Here is a 25,075-nt window from a genome sequence, read left to right as displayed (position 1 = left end):
ATTTTTAGAGGATGCTGACTATAGCCTAGTTAGGGGTTTGTTTTTAAGAATGTTGAACAAAGTATAGTTTTGTGTGTGTGTGTGTGTTTGTGTGTGTGTGTGTGTAGATAGATAGATAAATAAATAAATAAATAGACAGTGATGCATTTATATAACTGTAGCTCGGTTGATACCAAATTATCACTGCAAGCCCCAGTTTTAATGAGACCAGTGGCGTAGCGTGGGTTGTCAGCACCTGGGGCAAGGCAAGTAATTTGCGCCCCCTAACCCGTGGATTTGCGCCCCCTAACCCCCAGATGTTGCGCCCGGTGCGGCCGGCCCCCCCTGCACCCCCCACGCTACGCCAGTGAATGAGACAGACGGCTATTGCTTTCCACCAGGTTTTTAACAGTATGTCCTGACACCTACAGATTCAAACATTACATTGCCCAGTGGAGGCACTGAGAAAGTGTGTGTGTTTGTGTGTGCGCGCATGATACTTGTAATCTATTTACCTCAGCTCTGACCTCAAGCTAAGTGGACAGCCTGCATGTCAGCACCACAGAGTTCTGGGGGCTGTAAGCGATGACATTGTTAACATGCAATTAGGACAGCCAAAGTGGGAAACCGCTTCCAGGTATTAGGAGACCTGGGATGTAGATGGGTTTTTAGCTCCCTCCATGTGGAGAATGTGATGATGTATTGGAAGAGGGACCGTGGCATTCAGGAAATGTGTTTCATTTACTACACAGTCATAGGTTTTTTGTCAATCCATAATGCTTAATATACATTCATGTTTTAGTTGCAGTTTATAAAACACAATGATGGTACTACTAGCCTTGATTATCCCATGATTCTTAATGGTTTATGTAACAAAATTTACATACTGCTTGATTGTGAGAAAACCTTTCAGATTAATTCATACAAAAAATGCTTGTTGAGTTGTAAGCTTTGGATGCTAACTAACTCACTTGATAGTAGTCTCACAACAACAACAACAACAACAACAACAACAACAACAACAACAACAACAACAACAACAACAACAAATTTATTTGTACGCCACCCATCTGGCTGGGTTTCCCCAGCCACTCTGGGCAGCTTCCAACAAAATATTTAAAATACAGCAAAACACCAAGCAGTAAAAACTTCCCTAAACAGGGCTGCCTTCAGATGTCTTCTAAAAGTCAGATTGTTGTTTATTTCCTTGATATCTGATGGGAGGGTGTTCCACAGGGCGGGTGCCACTACCGAGAAGGCCCTCTGCCTGGTTCCCTGTAACCTTGCTTCTCGCAGAGAGGGAACCGCCAGAAGGCCCTCTGAACTGGACCTCAGTGTCAGGACCTCATAGGTCTGTACCATTCTAAGCTGGGTTGGACCAAAGCATTTTGCTGCCTAGGATGAAGGAAAAGATGGTGTTCTCCCCAATGCCAGATGCAGAAAACAACCTGACCGAAAGCTGAATTTTATTTAATTGGTACCAATGGAATAGTGCCAACCTCCTTGCCTCTCTCCCTCTTGGTTACTGGCAGTAACCTCTGTTTTGGCAAGCCAGGTGAGCAATGCCACATCACCCTGCCCTGTCCCACTGACGTCTACTGGTCCAAGGTGGAAAGGACACCTTTCTCATGAAGTGATTAATCACATATGGGCATGGGAACCAAGGTCTTTCTCCCTTCTTAAGGTGGGAGCAGCTGTTACCATAAGAATAATGTTTGCATATGAAGGTCACCCAGATAAACATACATTCTTGACAAAATAGAAGCATATTTGAAAATAATAAATTTGGGTTGAGGGGAAGCTGCTTTTAAACTGAGAACTCATATTACTGAGAGAGTCTATGTGAAACTTGCTAGAAAGAGGAAAAATCATTAGGCTGTTGTCTAATGGATGTGTAGGCAGAAAAAAGTGTCATATTCAGGTTTCCTTATGACCGACTACATTAGCAGTTTATAGTGATTATTGAACAACCAATAAAAAGATGAAATGCTCCTTTGAAAATGCAAGTTCCTGTGTTTTAAAAGCAAGCTGTTTGCTACTTGGGCAATTTGCTACTTTGTGGTTAATTATGCAGAATGAGATGTCCACTTCTCCTAGCAATTTCATAATGATTTTTTGCCCCCTAGTCATTTTGGTCATTAAAAAAAATAGGATGGGTGTAAAGAAACGCTGGATTCTCTGAAGTATACAATTCAGAGCATGTTTGATAACACAAGAAGTTTAGAGCAATCAAACATTTGCAATGGCTTATCAAAATGAAAAAAAAAACCCATACTAAAAAGTAGTCAACTAAATCACAATGCAATTGAATAATACCATCAGCTGCCGCCCTCCTTGCACTTCCTTTCCTCCCTGATTTAAGAACATAAGAAAATCCCTGCTGGATCTAGTCCAACATCCTGTTCTTACTCTGGGCAACTAGATGCCCACTGGAAACTTGCAAGCAGGTGTACTCCCTCCAACAGTGGAGCCTTACCTCGATGAACGAATTTGGTTTCTGACACACACACATTCTGGAGGGAGCAAAGTGATAAATGATAGAAGTCTTAGCTATTTCAGTTTCCTGCTTAACAAATGACTTTAGAAGACAGATTCATTTAAAAAAAAAAAGCTGGACAAAACTTGAACACTTTCTGAAATGTCGAACTATGAAATGGGACACTCCCTGACTGGCAAAGTGTCCCTTGATGTAATTTTAAACCACAAGAGCTGTTCAGACGGCACTATTACATTCAATTTTCAGTTTATTTCTTTGTTAGAGATGCATCTTTTATAAGTAGGCATATTGCTTCCAGGAAAAAAGAGAACATTTCCAAACAAACCATGTTATTATATGAATGAGTGGCTAAATGAGTAAGTAGAATGGTCACATTTAGAGAACATTTGTGGGTTCTCATATGCAGAATTGGAATAAAGGAAGGAAAATATTAACAACAAGGTCATTGTGTTGGGGGCCACATTTGGAGCAATTTTACATGCCAACTTTATATAATGTAAACTGGTCTAAACTAGTGACCATTATTATGATGTCAAGAGGTACAGGGGGCATATTTCTGTTAGAAGACTCCCATTACTCTTCTCTCAACATCTCAGAAGAAAATTAGACATTGTTTCTGCAGTCATAAGCATTAATACACTCCTCTTGTCTCTACATTTCTGTCTTTTTTTCTGGATAAGGTGTGATATCCAACATTAGTCCTACTTGGAGTATATCCACTGAAATACATGGACTTAAGCAATGTTTCCTAAGTAGAGGCAACCATCACAGCAATATAGGAGACATTTCAAGTGAAATCCAGAGACAGTAGTGGTTAGTAGAGTAGCATTGCTCAACTGTTTCCCAGCTTCAAGTGTTGCTGCTGGTTATCAAAGGGGAAGGTGCTAGGTGGTGGAGATCTTGGTGCAATAAAGCTAAAAGTAAAGGACCCCTGGACGGTTAGGTCCCGTCAAAGGCGACTATGGGGTGTGGCATTCATCTCGCTTTCAGGCTGAGGGACCTGGTGTTTGTCCACAGACAGCTTTCCAGGTCATGTGGCCAGCATGACTAAACAGCTTCTGGTGCATAGAACACTGTGATGAGTGCCAGAGCCCACAGAAACGCCGTTCACCTTTCCACTGCAGCAGTGCCTACTTATCTACCTGCACTGGTATGCTCTCGAACTAATGGGTTCTTGGTGTAACAGGAGAATGATTGCAGAGTCAATCCATGCCCCCCAAGTGTCCCATTTTAAGTGGGACATCCCAGATCACAGAAGCCAACTATGGCTTCTGTCTGGATCCCAGTACATCCTTTGGGACATTCACTCTGGCGCAAGTTAGCAGGGGCGAGCCAGAGCTTTGGTGCAGCCCTGCTGATGAGTGCCAGAGTGCCAGACCAGAAGGCACACCCCTTTTGGGGCTGAAAATGTTGGAGGGTATGGTCAATCATGTGCCATACTCAACTGGAAGAAAGAATATGCCCTTTCTGATGAGGGCTGTCAGGAACCTTTACCCTGTCCTGCTGTATTGCAGATATTATAATGAAGTTAGGAACGACTTTATCTTCCCATTTTAAAAGCACTCACCTGCTAGAATGATGGGTCTTAGCAGGTGTGTCACCTTGACCCCACGACAGACCGTACCTGGGGCATGCCACTGTCACCGCAGCATGTGCACATGATGTTGGCAGGTTCCCCGGTGTGCTGACACCACTCTCACACATTGTGGGGGCGTTTTGACATGACATGTACATGCCCTGTAGCATAAAACTGGGGGGGGGGGTTAATTGAAAATTTGTGAGTGTCCAGGCCCCCATGGTCCCACATAGATGGTGCCTATGGTTGTTAGAATTCAGTATGAAGGGAGAGGATGAGTGTATTGCTAGAATGGTAGACCTTTTTAAAAGTTTAGCCGTCAAGATGAGAGCTCAGATTATTTCAGAAAAAGTTTTGCATGGATATAAAGTTGTTTATGTTTTTGTTTGTATTATACTTCATACTGTGTTCTAAATTCCATGTTTGGGGCCTATTGCTCCAGTTGCATTTTATAATGAGCCTATAACCATATAAATAAATTGGATAGGATTTTCTTCCACCAACCTGTCCATCCTTCTTTTAAGTCACCATCTACCCTCCTTTGTTTTAGATTATAAATTGGCATCAAAGTGGCTTATGCCCATTTACTTGCCCACTGTGACATGCAATTGGTCCCATAGACGGTTGCAAAGAGCCAGTGATACCCTTGAGAGATAACAAATTAATGGGGCAGAAGCATTTGTGGGTTAGAATATATAAAGTGGCATAGAAAGTTGTTAGAGTAGAGCTTTGGATTCCAGAGGTGATGATTTGTCTCCAGATTAGGTTTCCTATAGCATTGCAAATGAATAAAGATTTGGGGGGCTGTGTCCTTTGCTGTTCCAGAAACGGTTACTGAGAGTTTCTTCCAACATTATTTAAAAATTACTCTCGAATTCACATCTGTATCTTTGATTAATTTACTTTTAATTTTTTGGAAGGTGGCCTGAGAACTTGTTGAGAAATTCCTAAAATAAAATCCAGCAATTTTTTCCTGGAGAAATTTAGCCTGTTTTCAAACTTCTTTGAAAAATATTTTTTCCCTTCCTTTTTAGATTTGGGACTGTGGAGAAGCATGCAGATGAGTTGAGATGAGTATGGCTTTCCTAGCTTACCCAGTTCAGCGGTAAGTACTGTTAGGATTCTTTTCCCGTGTTGCAGTCATGGGATTGTTTTTATCACATGACGGTGTATGCTTTCATTCCACATTGTGGGAGGTGATGGAGACAGGATGTTTTTATTACTGTGTTTCCATGATGTAGGATTTTTGTCCTTTGCTCTCTCTCTCTTTGCTGTCTGATGCTGAAGAGGAAGGAGCTGAGTCAAGATGCTCTGAGTGTGTATATGTAAATAAATGTAGTATAGTCAAAAGCTGCGCTACTGAGTCTATACGCTGACTGCCTATACTCTGCTGATCCTGAAGTGTGCTGGTGCCTCTTGGTATTAGTCGCTGTGATGTTTGGGCTAGAGAAAGCTTCTGAATCTCTCAAATGACCCACCAGGAGGGAGAGAACATGCCAATTGGGCATGTGTCTCTGCTGGACTCCTACTCGTGTGTAGGACCTCCTGACAGGTACTACATGTTAAAAATATATTTGATACAAGCATCAAAACATGGAAAAGTTATCTTTCTGAAAGGTGGCTTCTCTATGGAGTATATGTTCAAGAGTTTGTGGTGGCCTATTTTTTCTGTTTTTGTGTAAAAAGCATGTGAGCACCTACTATTATATTTGATATTAACTCCTCATGTTTTATTTCTGGGTCTAAGTGTGGGGAAGTGTAAGATGTTATTAATGATATTATCTTCACTACCTCTTCCCAAAACATTTTAGTTATTGGACAGGTTCACCAAATATGTTCCTTATTTGCCTTCAAATGTCCACATCTCCAACACTTTGCACCACAGATGGTGTAAATTTTACTCAGTCTGCGTAGAGTCATATAGCATTGATGGAAAAAAATGTAATGTTTTTCTTTAAAGAGGTCATGTTGGTTCCTGAATAAAAAGAAAACCCTGTTCTTATTCAAAGATTGGTCCACCTATTATTCAAATTAGTCAGAAAAGGCTGAATTAGCAAAACAGAACATACATACAATTTGGAGAGTCCTATGTCTTCTAAAAGGCTTAGGCATGGCAGGAAGCACCCTTTTTATGTACATACTTCACAATTTGTCATGAAGATCCTCTTCACAAAGGAACAGAAGCTGAGTGAAACTTTAGATTTTGCATAGCTGGAGACTTGGAGGTCACCAGTCTCTCCAACTGAATGACCCCCCCCTCCTTCCCCATCATTTGAACCTCATACAATCCGAGCATGCTTGTTACTCCTGATTCAGGGACTGAGTATAAAATAAGGCATTACCGTTATGGCGCTTAGCATCTGTTCCCCTAAGCCCCACACATAATGATTGCCAACTTGCAAAAAAGAAATTCTAAGAATGTCCCTCCCACTCTAGAAACTATATTTGGCCTTTGGCCTATTTTATTTCATTTGAAATAACTCTTTATTCTGCAAACCGTAAGGTAAAATGAAATGAAATGAAATAAAATAAAATGAAGTGTTGTGTTCACTGACTAGCAATGGCTCTCCAAGATTTCAAAGATCATTTCTGGGAATGTCAGGAGTTGAACTCAGGGCCTTTTGCTTGCAAAATGTGTGTTTTGTTACTGAGATGACCTTCTTCAATGGATGAAGGCCCTTTCTCCCAACACAGCTATGGTTTACATGCATAAGAATTAATAGCTGTTATTTTTATCGTGTATCATGGATCTGTTTTCCCTTTCCCTCTACGCTGTTGTGCAGTGAGTCCCTTGGGTATTTCTGCCTAGTGCTGGCTTTGTACTGTACTGTCAGACCTATGAACTGTAATTGACATATGGCTGAAAGGGGGGGGGGAAGCGAGTGAGCCAGGGGTGGGGTCGGGGGAAGAACGTATTGTGGCAAAACCTCACTTTGCATTTCTGACTTATAACAATGCAAGTGATACATGTGACTGGGCCAATAAGCATTTTGAAATGAAAGTGCACATGAACTCCCCCCTTCTTTATTTTTACTCTTGATTAATTTGCAATATGGCTTTTGTCCAGAATGGAAAATCTATGGAATTTCCAGAAAGGGGGGGGGGGAATCTGTGACGGGAGCTGCAGTTTGACAGCAGGGCAGGGGCGTTGGTGTTGATGTTAATCAGTATACAAGAGACACAGCACTCCTTTGTAACAACACAATCAAGAAATAAGTTTTTTGTACCAGCGATAAATACGTGTGTGAACACAAGTTACATTGTACTACAGGAGGAACATAATAAATTATCAAAATTAGGATTCTCCCACCCCTGCTTTAAAATTAAAATTAGGAATTCCCGATAATGGATGGTCTGAATGACAGGAGCCCTATTATGTATGCTGCTCACTTTGCTATACTTAAGCCCATGTAATTTCATTATATTTGTAGTGTCTCGCTGTACAACCTGATTGTAAGGAACAATGAGATCGCAGAGCTCTCTTGTAAAATCTGATTTAATCTTGAAATACCTTTATGTGAACAAAGAAAAATGGATAGATGCCATTATCTCAGTACTGTAGTGGAATAACTTTAATATGCAGCTTTATCAAATTAGTGACTTTGGAAAAATATTTCCCTACCATGGGAAATAAGTAGAATGGGATGGTTGCATTGAAGTTGTGTTTCAATTGCCCATGACTCCACATTTCTGGAAAATCTGGCTGCACAAACATTAGAAGGCATAGCATATGGTCCTGCTTTCGGGTTGATATGGTTAGCACACATTGAACAACAAAGCTGAGACAGGAGGACCTCAGATCATCCTTAAGCAGGAATGATTTGGCAATAGGAAGAGCTTCTGCTGATTTCTCCATGGTGATGGAAAAATTCTGTTTGCTCTAGGAGAGTTTGACCACTGTAGTTCAGGCACTGTTGACTTCAAGATTGGCTTGCTTCGATGCACTCAGTGGGTCTTCCCTTGTGCTTGATCCAGAAACTGCAGTTAGTGCAGAATGCTGCAGCACAATGGCTGACAGGAGTGAGGGCCAAGTTCAAGTAGATAAAGCCCTTAACCATTTGGGGCCCATTTACTTATGAGACCGCGTTACCCCGTGTATCTCCACTTGACCATTTGGATCTGTGGAAGTGGCACTGTTAACAGGTGCCACATAATACCTATTCCACATTTGTAAGAAATTGGTATTGTAGTATGACAACACCTACGCTTTGGAAATCCCTGCCTGTTGACAGGATCCTTTACTGTACTCTTTTTGGCACTTGCTTAAAACATTTTCGTTGAGCCAAGCCTATCTAGATTGTAGGAGGAATTCAATGTTACACGCTTCTGATAATTCAATCAGGACACACATGTCTGCTCACCAGATGGAACAATCCTCCCTCCCCTCTACCTTGCCCTGTTTTTGGGTTCTCCTGACCCACCAGAGTAGGTTTGGGGGAGGCCCGTGGGCAATGATGGAGGAGGAGGGGCGGAGTTCCCTGTTGTGCCAGCAGGAGCCCTTGCCTTGCTTTTGGCTAGTTTGCCAGGTTTGATGAATCCAGACCTTTGCTTTTTAAATAGAAGACTTTTCATGAAACGGCAAACTCTTCAAAATCACTTGTATTATTTCAGTGGTTGTGTCTGTCTAACCTTATTTATATATCTAACAGATTTGTGCCTACCCTTTAAAAAAAAAAATGTTGGCAATAGCAGGCAAAAAGAAAGCATAAAATATGCACAATAGGCAACCACACACTTAAGAAGGAGCTAGACCACTGCAGCCGTAGCAGAAACAGAGATCCGGGTAAAGTTTCAATAAACACTAGAAAATAAGATTGGCAACATTAAAGCATGAGTATATGAACAGACTGATTTTTAATTAAAAGCCTGGGAAAATAAAAAGTTTCTTTACTCAGGGGCAGAGTGGCATTAAGTGTTGGTGCAAGGGACCCAGAACTAGGGAGGGTGTCACCACATTAAACTGATGCCACCACAGAAATGTCAATTCTTCCCCACTTCCTGAATCTCAGCAAGCCAAAGAAGCTGGAGAAGGGCTTCATCAGAGAATGTTAACGAGCTACCCCTGCCAGTCAAGGGGTGGGGAATGTGGTGCCCTCCTGACGTTGCTGGATTACAACTCCCATGAGCCTGCTGGCAGAGGCTGGTGGAAGCTGGAGTCCCTAAAATATTTGGAGGACAATAGGTCTCCCAGCCCAGAATGAAGTCCTTCAAGTTCAAAATCAATGGCTATTTGTGAGCTGATAGAAACCAGAGGGCAAATCTATCTCAATTCCTGAAATAAATGCTCGTTTCCTGATTCCGTGTGCCTTAAACACATTGCAACCTTTCCTCCCTTTGTTCTACTGTTTTCCTTTACTTTGTTAGCTTCAACCAAACCCGTAAGTTATCAGAAGGAACAATCCACATAAGGTCACCTCATGCATATTTATAGCCTGGTACAGCTTTCCAGAATACTGCTTGGAATGGTCTGATAATTTATCTATGTAAGGAAGCTGTTTAAACCCTTTGCCCTATAAATTAACATCTATTTGACCCCTGGTTCTAAGAAAACCATATTTAAGAAAGCTTTCGTTTCTCTGGGTTAATACTGAAAGATCTACGTATTGTTTCACATTGTTTTTAGGAACGAGTACTTGATCCTGTTAATATTTCTTTTTAGTGCCCATCTAGGTTTTTATTGTTACCTCAGATTTATACTGTAAACATGAACGTGTTAATGTTCACTCTAAGTGCATAAATTACTGCTGGCAGATGTTACAGCAGTTGTAGTATGGCTCTTGGAGTAAAGAGTAATGGGTCTTTTGGAGTACAACACTTTGGAAGTATTTTTATTATCCTTACTGATGCTAAAAGCAAAGACATTTTGCTGCTTGAGGCTAAGGACAAGATGACACCATCCTCTCTTCCATGCCACATATAAGAACTAACTGAACTGGAAGCTGAATCTTTTTTAAACATTGGAAATGGAACAGAGTCGTTCTCTACTACACCGGACGGCATCAGGCTAGTGGTGCAGACCAGGCTGCTTAGCACATATACAGTAGCTCATACCCTCCAAGTGCCCCGATTTTCCAGGGAGAGTCCCAGAATTACAAAAGGCAACCCAGCTTCTGATTTGATTCCGGAATGTCCCTATTTCCCCTGCCACTGCTGCTGCCGCTGAGCTCAGGGAGGGGGATGAGCCGGTGCTTGTCGCGAGCAGCAGTGGCAGTGAGGGAGCATTCCATGGCCTCTCCATGGCTGCTGTTACCTCCCTTGGGCAGCTCCTAGTAGCTTCTGGAGAACAGCCCATTCCTGTTGTAAGGGAACATTTTCTGACAGTAACTCTGTTCTTCCAGAGGGCAGGTTGATGTCTCTTGAGTAGAGCTGGCCCTCAAACTGGAACACTTAGCAAAATACACAAGAGCATAGTGCACATAACTCTGGGTCAGAGTCTGAATAGCAGGATAGATATTTGAGGGTGGTCAGATCAGAGCTTTTCCGGAAGTGTGAAGTTTTGTTTGATGAAGTATAACATAATGGTAGTTTAATAGTTAATGGTGAATGAAGGCTGTCCCTGAGAAAGGACAAGTGTAGGGCAGGTTACAGGAACTTTAATATGTAACCAGAATGCTGACGTGAGTTTCAAACTGAGATAGAAGTTCATGCAAGGAACATGCAGAAGTGTGTGTTGTGTTTTGTCTGCAACATAACATCTGAATAAAGGGGACCAAGCATGTAGGCCATCTGGAATCATGGTGTGTGTGTAGATGTGCCTTCCTATCTGCATTCCATACGGAGGGAACTCCATGCAGCAAACTGCATAGTGTCAGACAACAAAGGAGTTCAATACCCTTCTGTCCCTTTCAGCCCAGGGATATTTGGCTGGTTTCTATAATAGCGGCCTTCATTGTTCCTTTATGGAGAATCTCAAAGCTTCTCCATAACTTGTTACAGATATTTACAAAATGTTACCCAATGACCACAGAATAACAGAGACTCAGGAAGGATGCGCCGAGTTAAGGTTCTTTACCCACCAGACAGAGGTGTGGAGCACTGCTGTACAATAGACCTGCAACTAGCAGGGAACAGTCGATCTATAAAAAGAACATGGGAGGTTGCCTTCCTGCAGTCAAAGCTCTTCAAAAGGAGCTCTTTCTCTTTCCCACGCCTTGGCTCTCCTTCCTTTCATTCTTCAGAGGTCCGAATATAATTGGACCTTTTGAGATAGGAAGGAACCAAGACGGTTGAATAGCTTGCCCCTTGTATCACTCTCTTCTGATGCACTGGATGGCAACACTTTCTGTAATGAAATAAAACTGCAAAGGAGGTCATCGTGGGCCAGAGCTGTATTCAGCCTCATTAGTACAGGGAGAGAAATAGTTCTTTTTTTATTAAAAAAACAAACCCCAGTATTTGTTGCAGGTAACAAAACTTCTCTTGTGATTCAATGTGTCTTCCATGTGTGCATGTTTGCGCATTTTTAGTGTTTGTGAGGAAGATGTATGGCCTTTTTCTGGCAGTTGTATGGCTTCATGCACTGATAAATTCACTTAATGCCCTTTCTTTCTAAAGGAATCTTTCTGCTTTGTAACTGGGGCTGCCTTTAGACTAATAGGTTCTGCACATATCAGGCATTGGAGAGAATCCAGAACCCTCTCAAGACTTAGAAAGTCTTGCTCCTTCACCCCCATCTGTTTAAATGTGCAGAAAATCCTAATGTGAAAGTTGAGCTTATTGAAATTTGGTGTCTCTTCATGGGCAAATGCAAGGGGGAGGCAGACAGACCCAGAGGAGAGACCCAGACCCAGCCAGGAGGTGGGCCAGTGGATGCAGAGCAGGCAATGACACATTGGGCGGATCTACACTCAGGGTTTTTGACGTTAAGGAATGGTTTTCATAACATATAAGGACACATGATGCCCCACTTTTAACGTTAATAATGCATTATTAAAATGTGACACCAGAAGGTGTAACCAGCAGTAGGGAGACAGCATTCTGACAGAAAAAAAAGGTAAGAAATGCTTTAATTTACAAGTATGCCATTGTTAATATCGTTCTAATAAAGTTTAACAGGTCAGTGTAGATCCAGCCATGTTACGCAGGAGCTGGCAGGAAAGCAGATATACAGTAAGTGGGAGAGCAGTCACAACCAGCAGAGGCAGAGTGGGCAGACCACAGGGCAGACAGATACAGGGCAGGCACAGGATAGACTCAGGACAATTTGGGCAGTAGGCAAAAACAGTGAGCAGTCCTGTAGGCAGACAGATACTCTAAGAAGGCTGCACAGAGCAGATTGGAAAGACATGGTAAAGACAGGCAGGCAAGCAGGCATAAAGTGGGAAGGTGTACAGGACAGACAATGGCCAGACAGACATGTTGAACAGTTAGCAGACTTACACAGAGGCAATGAGCAGACAGAAGGAAGACAGGCAGGCACAGTGAATAGGATGCCAGTGCAGGCAGTTTTTCCAGGCCTCCAATCGAGACATATTTTCCACAATGTGCAAGCAGCGCACCACCCCAAACTGCAGCAAGAAGGAGACAATTTTCAGTAAGATATACTGGAAAGACAAATGCAGCATGCAGGTGGGATGCACAGGCAGGCAGGCAGGATCAGTGCCAGATTTAGGGCAGTGCAGTCAAGGTCCCCCATACAGGGCGCTGAACTGAGGGGCATTTGATAAGTGGGTCTTGGGGCAGCACATGGCAAGTCACGACTTGGAAAGAAGTATTTAGTAATCAGTACCAAGTGTTCCAAAAGAAATTCCTGTGAAAATAAGAAATGGGGTGTTGTTGTTGTTTAGTCGTTTAGTCGTGTCCTACTCTTCGTTACCCCATGGACCAGTCTTCCACTGCCTCCCGCAGTTTGGTCAAACTCATGCTGGTAGCTTCGAGAACACTGTCCAGCCATCTCATCCTCTGTCGTCCCCTTCTCCTTGTGCCCTCCATCTTTCCCAGCATCAGGGTCTTTTCCAGGGAGTCTTCTCATCTCATGAGGTGGCCAAAGTATTGGAGCCTCAGCTTCACGATCTGTCCTTCCAGTGAGCACTCAGGGCTGATTTCCTTCAGAATGGATAGGTTTGATCTTCTTGCAGTCCATGGGACTCTCAAGAGTCTCCTCCAGCACCATAATTCAAAAGCATCAATTCTTCTGCGATCAGCCTTCTTTATGGTCCAACTCTCACTCCCATACATCACTACTGGGAAAACCATAGCTTTAACTATACGGACCTTTGTCGGCAAGGAAGAAATGGGGTATGTACTCCAAATACTGCCCTCACTCAGGGTGCCATTTTTCCAAAGTCTAACCCCGGCTGGAGACATCCAATGTGCAGGCAGATAGACAGAGTGAGTGAGTGGGCAGGCGAGGGTAGTGCATGCGGATACGGGTTGGACAGGGAGACAGAGAATCGGACAGATTCAAGAAGACAAATACCCACATGCAGGGCAGGGGGACACAGGGCAGTCAAAAGTAGATAGACGATATAGACGCTGGACTGGAACACAGACAGAATGAGTAGACATACTAAGCAGAACAGACACAGTGAGCTGGCAGGCAGATGCAGTGGGAAAACAGACACAGGACTGTCAGGAAGAGAGATGCAGACCAGATGCGCAGAGCAGACTCGATACCCAAACGATTATGGAACACTTGGTATGATTTACTGTGTTTTGGTACAACCTGTCCAAGTATGTACATAATTCCACATTTCTTTTGATCAAGTTCTTCAAAGACATATTCCCCTCACCCTGCAAATGCACATTTGGTTCCTAAAACTCACTGAAGCCAAGTCGAGAACTTGAATTAACCCTTCCTTTTCATTGCAGTGCATTTCATCTGCCCAGGGAATTTTTATCGAAGAGCTGGGGGATAAATCCCTCAAATAATTAATAGTTATGCCTTTTTCAATGGAACTGGCTCCTTAAATGGACACAAATTGAAGTAAGGGTCAGCAGTCATCGGGGAGTCCCAAAAAGGGAGCAGCAAAGGGGGCTAAATCATTTGTAAGCTTCTTTACAACATACTTTTAACTAGTTTTATTTACGTCATATGATTTAGCTAGTGTTACTTAAATTCCAATTAATATTGAACTATTTGTGTTTTAACTGTATTGATCTTCCGTACAAAAACAACCAAAAAGTATTGCCACAGGTAGTTTAAACACTTCTTTTGTTGTGTTTTATGAGATGTGACTAATGCAACAGTTTTTCAGCTTCAATAATTTATCTGTAATTTAGACAATTGTATTCTTTAAAAATATGAATAAGTAGATACATAGGTACGATGGGAAGGTAAATGGCGTTTCCATGCCCTTTGGCACTCATCACAGTCCTCTGTGCGCCTGAAGCAGTTTAGTCATGCTGGCCACATGACCCGGAAAGCTGTCTGTGGACAAATGCTGGCTCCCTTGGCCTGAATGCAGAGATGAGCACCACACCCCATAATGGAATCTGACTGGACTTTGCCGTCCAGGGGTCCTTTACCTTTTACCTGCCTGCAAGTTTTTGCACAACATCATTAGCATCAAAATGCCAGCTTGTATTTCCGCTCTCCAAATTTAATTTGATTTCCCTTTTTGTGTGTGTGTGGGGAATCTGGCAGTATACAAAGACAACCGAACCCAACACCGTTGTCAACAACTCACTTGCAATATCTCAATGACCCACTGACAAATTAAGCCCTTGTCTGGAAGCACCCCATCAGTTTCAAACTGACCCTGGTAACTATTTTTATGTTGCGTATAATTTCTCCTTGCTTCAAATTTCTTTCAGGTCTGCTTCAGGTTGTTGACATCTTTCCGGAAGTCTCTGGAAGTTGAACAGGTGTTTAAATGTGAACACCCTTATTTGTTTTCTTCCTCTGAGTGCTATTTTAAGAGCAGTGTTTTGCCACTGAGTTATTATCCCATTTGCATGGGGTTGTGCTTTGCGTGGGATTTTTCATTATTGGTTTGTGTTGAATATTGATGGTGACGCACTTACCTGACACAGATGCTTCTGGCTTTGTTGTCTATTAAATGCTTTGTTTGGGACTGTTTGGTCATGAATACAAATTCTAGCAAAGACTCCTATTGTGCTTCATCTTCTTATTTGCTATTAAAACCCTGAAGCATTTTTATATGCCTGTGTACCTTATTGACTTATTGAAGAGATCTATATCTGCTTTTCAGTACAGATTCTTGAAGAGCTTTATGCTGGAAGCTTAAAATGATACACATTAAAACCACCACCCTCATTAAAACAGAAGTACAAATTGAAGTCCTTAAGTGTCCTGGTAGCCAGAAATGTTTTAAGCTGATATCTAGATGTCATGAGATGAGAATTTTTCCATTTGTGGATGGGAAGCTTACCTCTGAAGAGCAACTCCTTGGCTACATATTCCTGGTAGCCTCGTGGGTTGATGAAATTGTTTTTTAATGGGAATCTAATTGTACTTTTGCTTATGTCACTGGATGGTTTTAGATGAGCTACCGTGCCTCCCTGCAGCATTGACCATTTGTCACATTGAAGAAGTTCCCAGATGTGGAATATTGTTATTTGTGTGCAATAATATACAGTTTTGTTTAGATATGCACACCCAGATACTTAGAACACTGAGGCAAGTTTTAATCTGTTTTTAGTTTATTGTTGATTTTAATTTTTGGAAAGTTTTAAGTTATTGTTTTTAATTATTATTATTGATAATTTCATTTTTTCATTTTTTGTAAACCACTTTGAAGTTGTTGTTGTTTTTACAATCAAGTGGTGTATAGAGTTTATGAAATAAATAAATAATATATTGAAATGTTTATAATAATCTTGTTTTTTGATTTTTTTTTTTACAAAGTTAGTTAGAGAGGGTGAATCTGACCAGAATCTGAGCTAAGTGTGAAAAATATAATGTCTGGGCCGTTTTAATCCATGATCCGTGCCTTATTATTGACTACATCCTTCTCCCCATCACCTAGCTAGCTCACGGAGCTTCTTTTCACCATTTAATCTGTCAAATCAGTGGAAAATTGTTCATATTATATATATTTTCAATGTGTGCACTCTTTCTTTGCAAATAACTTCTTCCTAGAAAATTACTTATTCTGAAGCTGCTTGTCACCACAGATTTCTGTCTTATTTGTTGTCCTTCATTCCAATTTACCTCCTCATTTAATTGCCTTAATTTGCTTCTCTGCTGTCTAGAGATGGGGGAGCAGGTCTTAAAAACCAATTGTTCAGTCACATCTAACAAGCAAGATAAAAAGAGAACTGGCAGAACGACTTCACAGCTCTGTCAGTGAATTTGCTCTTAGCTTCTGACAAACAGGCTAGTGGCCTAGTATGTTACTGACCCAATTTTTTTTGCCTCAGCAAATTATTTGGTATCTGTTAGGTCTGTTAAGTATTTGGTGTCTGTTAAGTCTTTCAGACTGCGATCCTATGCATGTTTTCTCCTATTAACTTAATGAGGCACAAGATTACACTGTCGTTTCTGTTGTGTATATTAGCCTATATGAAGAGGAGTGGTGTAGCAAGAAATGCATAGGATTTTGTAATGACAAAGAAATGCTTTTTGTCTTCTGTTTTTGCATAGATGTAGACCTTTAAGCAGAGAAACCTGTACTGATATACTTACAAATATAACCACTGAATATCCTGTTCTCCTGCGATGGAACAGGATGGCTCAAATCACTCTGCCGCACGGCCATATTCATTTCTGTTCTAGGAATGGGTGGTGCCGTGGTCTAAACCACTGAGCCTCTTGGGCTTGCTGATCAGAAGGTCAGCAATTTGAATCCGTGTGATGGGGTGAGCTCCCATTGCTCTGTCCCAGCTTCTGCCAATTTAGCAGTTCGAAAGCTAGGTAAAGGGCATTTCCGTGCACTCTGGCACTCGTCACAGTGTCCCGTTGTGCAAGAAGTGGTTTAGTCATGCTGGCCACATGACCCGGAAAGCTGTCTGTGGACAAACGACGACTCCCTTGGCTTGAAACAAGATGAGTGCTGCACCCTGTGGTCGCCTTTGACTGGACTTAACCATCCAGGGGCCCTTTACCTTTATCTTTACCTATTTCCGTTCTAATCAGCTTTGCACTTTCTGTGAATTTAGTGCCCATTTTGAGCAGAAGATAAACAAAGGGAGTCTCAGATACTATTCCCCCCCCCATTCTCTTAACTCCTAACCGCTGCAATTATCTTGCTGAAATTTTGTGTGTAACTTTCCTCTATCCTGTAGATAGCTATCAGGATTTTCCCTTTTCTTGTGAGGAATACTATTCAGAATAAGGGAATTTCCCTTAAAAAAAGGGAAACGTTGACAGCTATGATCCTGTATGCGATGTTCATGCGAATTTCCAAAATGAAACAAAACACCTGCTTCACCCTCTCTCTCTGTCTCTCTGTCTCTCCCCCTCTCCCTCTCCCTTAAATGCTGGCTTTAAAGGCACCTAGCACAGAAACCTGTTCACACTGTTCTCTGGACTTTGGCAAGATTCTTCCCACCTGAAGGTGCTGCTATGTCCGTTCACCTTTTTCAGTGGGCAATCTTGTGGCCATCCTGACTGCACCATCAGCAGTGGGTGGGGCCATGCCCAGTGTGGCCCCAATGGCCAATCAGCACTGGTAGGGGGTATGGCTACAGGAAATTAAACTGTGGTGTGGCCAGAGGGCCCTCCTCCTTTTTAATTTTTTATTAATGCTTCATTGAAATTAAAAGGAAACAACAAACAAAAGGTTTATCCAGAAAATCGTAATATTTGGTACATCATATCACAATATGTTCTTCTTGCATTTCTAATGACTTCCTGTCACCCCATCATGCATCCACCACTTAATCTATCTAGCTTACAGTTTGTTTTCTTTTTTCTTTTTGTTAATTTTCATCAGTAATATATTCTCTTATAATTATCCATCATGCCACAGAAGTCATATGAGGCCTGCCACTGATGCCATATTATTACAATAGTCCTTAAGGTATTTTTTGTACATGTCCCATTTTCCAATAAATGTTTGATCAGTATGACCTCTCAGTTTCTTTGACATTTTTGCCAACTCGGCGTATTCTAACAGTTTACTTTGGAACTCCAGTTTAGTCAGAATTTTCTCTCCTTTCCAATTCATAGCAATTAATATTCTTGCAGCTACTGTGGCATACAGGAATATTTCTGGAGGGCCCCCTTCTCTTGCCCTTTTGCCAGATCTCCCAACCCACCTGCCCTGTTTTTCATGCTTTGCTCTGACACAACCTTGCTGTGGACAAATGTTTGCTGCCATATTGTTGGGGCCAGGTAGGATATTTTTCCACATGGCAAATTGGTACCAGCCATTTGGTTTTTGCCTACCTTGTAGCAATCGGCACAACTTTGTGAGGTTAAGCATTGGGTAAGCCTTTGTTTGGATGGAGAGGAGGCTGTAACTTCTGCCTGCCCTTCCTCATTAAGGATATTCTGTTAAAGGGATCCATGGGTGTGGATCCTGTCCTATGCCCAGGCGTAGGCTAGGGCCATGCCACAATCCCAACGGAGTCCTCTTGGGTTGCCCCTATTTGATGTAAATCATAGGGCTCCCCCTATTGGTGGTTTACCCTTAGGTGGACTCCCTGCAGATGGGTGGGAGTCGAGATATAGCTTGGCTTCACCCAATGCCTAAGCCAAACTGCTCACATCTGTAACCAATAAAGTTGTGGCCTATTTGAACCCATAAACCTAAATGCTCATGTCTGTGTGTTTGTTAGCCACTAGGGAACTGCGGGTCACGGGCTCTTGGCATGCAAATCAGCACATTTCCTTCAACAATGTAAAAAGTTATACTCATTTGTGGATTTACCTGTTATGATCAAGGTTGAAATGTCAGAAGCTTAACCTTTCCACTTCTGATCACGAAGACATAATGGAGTCTAGCCTAACCATCCCACCTTGCTGCCCTGCCACTGCTATAACCACACAGAATCTGAGTTTGTGTGCCACTCTGATGCTGTTTTTCTCAATGTCAGGGTAGGGGCTTGCGTTACATCAGGGAATTGACATGAGAGGACAGGTATCCCAAACCAACACCTCTATCATCTTTGGAGCAGCTCACTGGAGCTAATTATTAGCAAAACAAAACTTATGGAAGACCCTAAACTACAGATCTCCTCTCCTGCTCTTTTTCTGCCGCTGAAGAGAATCCCTGTTACAATAGTCAAGCCCCAAAGTTTTTCTACATACCAGCCTTCTTTCTCACTGCTTCCACAGACTTTAAGTAAAACTGCTTGTAAAGTGAGGGTGCCAAAAATGGCAGGTGTCTGGAGTCCTGGGTTCTTTTGGATTCTTGTTATTGCTTTTCTCCAGAAGGTGCTCACCTTTCAAAAGTAGCTTCCTGCTCTCATTAAAAATACATCCTCGCAAGACAAAGTCTGTCAGGAAACACTGAAGTCCAGGCAAAACAATCAGTTCTGCGTATCCTGACAGCCTATGTATTATATTCTGATAGCAGGATGTTGTGACTGAATGAGAATATGTACTTCTGTGGTTTTGAGTCTAAACATTTGGACCCACCATCATTTTAAGCTAAGGTGTTAAGACAAATTGGAAGCAAATCTTGCACAATGTGTCACTTGGTCAGGGGAAGCTGGTTCACTTAAGGGGCTAGAGAGCAGAAAGGACAACAGTACAGACATTTTCTTTTCTGGAAGCTGGCTGGGCTAGTTCACTTTTCAGATTGTTAGATGTGAAAACCAGCTCTTCCAAGCTCTTTAAATGGTTAGATCTTTTTACTCATTAATACAGCTATGTGTGTGCATTCTACCCGCAGGGTTCAGGACAGGAAGCAATATTAGAAAACATTAGCCAACTATAATATCTCACAGGAAGAAACAGAGCATGAAGAGATGATTGTTGGTTTTGCTGCTGTTTTTAGTTTGATAATTTGAGTTTTAAAGGCTGGATTTTTGCTGCTATTATGTTCACATCTGAGGTGTAAAGCTCCTGAGTTTCACACATTAATCGTAACCCCAGCCAGTTTATTTGCTTATTTATTTGTCTGCAGGCCTATAAACTTCTAATTTACAATTAAATGGGCCAGGAAGTCTCTCTCTTTGTTTCTACAAAAAGGGCAAGATAATACAGAAATTTTTATACTCTAGGGGAAAAAAATCTAGATATTTAAAATGTGCATATTTACTTAGAGTAAAACTGGGAGACATATATATTTGGAACAATATTTTTATTCTAATATTTATTTTCTATTGCAAATTGGCTCCTGAAGTAAAACTATCTGCTTGTTAATATTTAGTGTCAGGTGTTACATCCTCAAGCCTGAGAGGATGATATTGCTATTGTGGCAAAGACAATAGCATCCACTGCTGTTTCAGTTTTCTAATTCCAATGGTTGTTTTCATGTATAATAATATGGAACTTTATTTGAGCCCAAAGCAACAATCATCGGAGGACAATTGGCTTATTTTTGTTCTGTGTGTTCTCTTTCTGGAAAAAATTGTTCATTTTTTTAATAATGCCTTGGCATACTGAGTGCCTAATTTGCATTTAGAAATTCACTGGGAAGTGAATGAGCTCCATTCTCATTCAGTGACAAGAAAAGAGTAGGGTGACTTCATATTCTTGAATCACTTAATTACCTCTTTAGACACCTCCTCTCATTCTCTGAGTTTCCATAATTTTGATTCCTTTTGAGATTTAACCTTTCAAAACATGATGTCAACACAGACTGGATAAAATTGCAAGTGTTGGTAAGATCAGGGTTAGCAAAGTATTGGTGTTTTGGGTGGGGTGGTTGTTTTTTTGGCTGATTCATGCATTTCAAAACTTATGTGATTAGCTTATTCATACAGCTATGGAGCCAGGTGACTTGCAAAATGAATCCTGCTAGCAGAAGTTAAGCTGCAGGATTTCGTGAGACTAGTTCTCTGGTGTTATATGGCTTACATTGCGTACGTAGTTAGGTGGATATATCAGTCAGTGAAGGCACCTGGTTAGTGAATGTTGGAGAGGAATAATTGGTCTTGTAGGTAGAATTTAGTAGTCTTTGTTCCATTGACAAAAAGGCATCCATTAGCAAAAAAGGGCAGGACCACCTTAGGTGGCAGGATCCACAGAGGCAGCAAATTCCAATGTAGATCTTTATTCTTCTCTTGTTTCTGAGGTAGATATTCACTTATCCCTTCTTCCCCGGCAGGGTGAGATTGGGGTGAGCACCAACTGGTGGCTTGTCTCAGGTGCCAAAATGTCTCGGGCTTCTCATGATTCCTCATTCCCATAGTTCCCTGTTCCCCCCAATTCTGGTCTTCTGTTGGATTCTACCTTGTATTTCTGTGAATGATGACATCAAGAAACAAAGAAAGGACATCGTAAAGGGAAAATATACCCTCCCAAAGGAGGGGGTCCAGAGCTTTATTTGCAGAACCGTTTAGACAAGTTGTGCTACTACAATATCAGTATTTCAGGTATAAGGACAGTGTAGCTTCTCAGGTATTCTGAAGGATAACTGGGCCACTATAAGTGACAAGCTCTTGGATCATGAAAACTGCTGTGTAAAAGGTTAATGAATTTTCCACATCTGTCTATCCTCCTTGGACAGAGGATACTGGAGAAATACCCAGCCCTGAATTATTTATTGTCTTGTGGTAGCATATCCGAAAAGCTGTCACACATTAACATTTCGGTGGAAGAAATGTTTCAGTGTAGCTAATAGATTAAACAGCAATAAGTCACCAGGACTGCTTGGCATTCACCCAAGAGTGCTGAAAGAATTCAGAGATGAACCTGCTGAACTGCTGACTCTGACTTGTAGCTTCTCTCTGACGTAAGCCTCTCCACGGCAGATTTGGAAAATCACACTTTTAAAAATAAATAAATAAAAGACTTCCGGGCTATTCCTGTATACTATGCTCCATGTTTAGAAAAACTGGTTTGCAACAAGCGTATCATGCAAGACTATTTGTATTCTTTTCCTTTGAAAAGAAATCCCAGTAAAACAGCTGTACCAACATTTACACAAGTATTCATGATGGAAGTATGTGAAAGTATTGCTCCTATAAATGAAATGGTTCTGTATGATTGCACAGGTACTGGAAGCAGGTAGAAGATACTCAACAGGATCAAACTATTGGGTGAAAACATTGCTTTAATCACAATGCAGTCTAAACCTTATTCTCTTTTGGATGCTTCCAGATGGGTTTCATTGTGGAATTGGTGCCCCTCATGCATGCCTTTTAATTGCTTCTTTTTTTTGGTTTTGGCCATGTTTTTAGATGATATATACCAATCAACTGAATAAATATTCTGTCAACAACTCTGGACTTCTTAATCATCAGATACTCCGAAGTGTTGCTGCAACACTTCATTAACCATGTAGATATCCAGGCTTTGTAATAATAAGTGCATATTCATAACTTATAAATTTGTCACCACTGGTGACAATGAAGATGATTTATTCAAGAAAAATTAACTCTGTACTGCTGCATCTAACCTACATCTGTACAATTATAATGATCAATACAATCGATGCCGGTGGAGTGAAATCAACAATAATTTCCTGAAAAACTTAATTTTTATAGCCACCTATGTCAGTTATAAGGAATTACACGGTGAGACAGACTTTCTTCTAACAATGATGTGCTTCAGGCACCAATAAAACTCTGAAATTTTTGATATAGTTCTCCAAAAAGTGTGGATAAAAATGGATGTAAATGTGAAATATATATGTGCATTACATTTGGTATATTTGCTTAAAATGTTTATATCAGGTGAAATATTAGGAAAATTTGCACTAAAATTCTGATGAATTTTAATTTTCAGTTTTTTTGAATTCATACAATTGAACTGAAGACTGGAAAAACGAGACACTGAGAAAATTGCCCAATGCCATCAGTTAACCTTTTGCATAAATTTACAGACACACTAGTAACATTTTTGGAAATATAGGTGAGTTTCTGGAGTCAAATGCCATTTTTACCACCACAGAGCCATTGGGCACCTCAGACCCCGGAAAGAAGAAAAGAGGCAATTAGGCCATCAGGGCCAAAGAGGAGATCCCTAGTCCACCAACCTGAGTAGGTTGGCTTGAGTAACAATCCCCTCACAACTGCAATCCCTCAAAATGTTCACCACTGTCCTCCATGTCTTTGCTTTCTGGCACTGCCACACCCTTACCTGCACCACACCTGTAGTGTGTGTGGCAGGTGGGTGAGGCTTGGTCAGAAAAGATGGTTAAGTCTTGCGCTGCTCCAGACCGGCTCGGTGGGTAGGATGCTGTTGTGACTGCAAACTGTAGGTTGTAGTAGGCTTCCACAGGAATTGTCGTTGTGTCCAGATGGCTGAGCACAAAGTGGGTTAGTGAAAAACACTCTTTTGATGCAACTTAGCACAACCAATTTAGCATTTGTTGCTGCTGGTGACATTAATTCATGGGCATTATTCCATCCATGCACTTAATATTTAGTTGATTTTTAATATCAGGATTGCAGAAAACACACATTGCAAAGCTGGCTTGGCAAAGGGTGCAGCCACAAGCTACTGTGTGGCCAGTCACAGTTATTCATAGGTAGGGCAGATATATATTTTTTCAATTACCTAAGCTAGAATACCTTTGGCTGGCAGAAGGATATGGGCTTTTCTCCTGAATTATTTTTACTGCTGCTTTTATATGTAGCTATTTCCCCCCATTGTTACGTCGGGATAAATGGCCTTTTTGTCAATATGCCATACCGTTGTATATGTTCTGATATTCTAACAGTGGTAACTTTAATGTGTTATGCTTTTAATAGAATTAGCACAAACTGACAAAGCTCCAAGGTTAATGCCTTACCATTCTCATCACGCAGACAACGGCATCCTTTCTGAAATCCCCACATTAGTTTTCTGTCTGATCCTGAATGGAGCACAGACTCCTCGTATTTACCTTCAAAGCCTTCCATGGCTTTGCCTTCCCTTCCCCACTCTTCCCCCCCATATCTCCAGAAGTGGAGTGGAGCCCCAACACTGGCTTTGTGGCAGGTGTGTTGTTGCTGCTGCTTATGGGACAAGAGGGGCAAGGGCAAGTTGATGCGGAAAATGACATGGCGCGGATGCACTGACTGGACTGCTGGATTGGTTTTGCTAGTGCATCTACACCAGTGCTATTTTTCTAGAAAAAGAGGTGCTGGAGTTCACAATGAACGTCTCTCTTATTCTCTTGGAATGGCAATGGCGCCTACCTGAGAGGTGCTGGAGTTGAGCTCCGTTGAGCATCAGCTGGGAAAAAAAGCTCTGATCTACACTGCACCAATCTGTACTGAAAAGTGTGGGATGAAGAAATTATTTTGGCAGGAAAATGTATAAACATTGCAGATTGGGATGAATGCTGTTTGTCACATGACCTCCCCAAACACCAATTGGGATGAATGCTCATGAAAAACTAAGGACACTTATCAGAATGACTACATGTTCTCTGGCGAGTGCTTACTCCTTCATATTCCTTCTAAAAATATTGCTTTTCTGTGTCATGCTAGCAACAATCCATTAGCCCTCATTTTCATTTATTTGTTATGCATTCTTTTATATGACTTTTTGAGGGTAAAAAATGACCCCAGCTGAAATGACATTTAACATGTCACTGAAATGAATCCACATTCTCTTCTAGTTTGTAATGATGAGCTGAAATGTCTTAGAATACGTGTTTCAGATATAACTTCTACCCATCTTGCACCTAATTCTTTCAAAGCTAGCACACACTTCTTCTAACAGCATTAAATATCACCTGTGGCTCACCAATCTACCTTATCTACCATTGTTGACAGGTGTTGTGGACTATGGCATTTATACTGCTCTTAACTGCAGTAGGAAAGTGGATCCAGTGCCTTATGGCGGAAATTTGCTTTCCCCACAAGTAATTGCTGTGTGCCCCATCTCCATGGACCTCCACCCTTTTCTAGGGTGGGAAATGGCTGCTTTCTCCCTTTTATCTGAATCCTATGCTGAATTGCAGGATACCACATGAAGGAGACAGCACAACTATGCTCTTATACAAACATTTTTGGAGCACAGTTTGGATGCAGGTGGTGAGCACCTGCTAAATTCTGATCGCTAGCATAAATTC

At 41.5% G+C, this 25,075-nt stretch overlaps 2 protein-coding genes across 2 annotated transcripts in view; one reads left to right on the top strand and one right to left on the bottom strand.

The window, feature by feature from the left end:
* PSMA1 (proteasome 20S subunit alpha 1) overlaps positions 1 to 25,075 on the bottom strand; it is a 355,542-nt gene that overhangs the window by 165,696 nt on the left and 164,771 nt on the right. The gene's annotated exons all lie outside the window — the stretch shown is intronic.
* INSC (INSC spindle orientation adaptor protein) overlaps positions 1 to 25,075 on the top strand; it is a 128,363-nt gene that overhangs the window by 39,794 nt on the left and 63,494 nt on the right. Inside the window, exon 2 of the mRNA XM_083590161.1 lies at positions 5,087 to 5,157. Coding sequence (XP_083446287.1) covers positions 5,123 to 5,157 — 35 coding nt within the window. The 5' untranslated portion in view covers positions 5,087 to 5,122. The remainder of the gene's footprint in view (positions 1 to 5,086; positions 5,158 to 25,075) is intronic.

The sequence above is a fragment of the Podarcis filfolensis genome (assembly GCF_964270895.1).
Source record: "Podarcis filfolensis genome assembly, chromosome: 1".
In the NCBI taxonomy this organism is placed as follows: domain Eukaryota; kingdom Metazoa; phylum Chordata; class Lepidosauria; order Squamata; family Lacertidae; genus Podarcis; species Podarcis filfolensis.
This window is presented reverse-complemented; position numbering and strand designations above follow the sequence as displayed.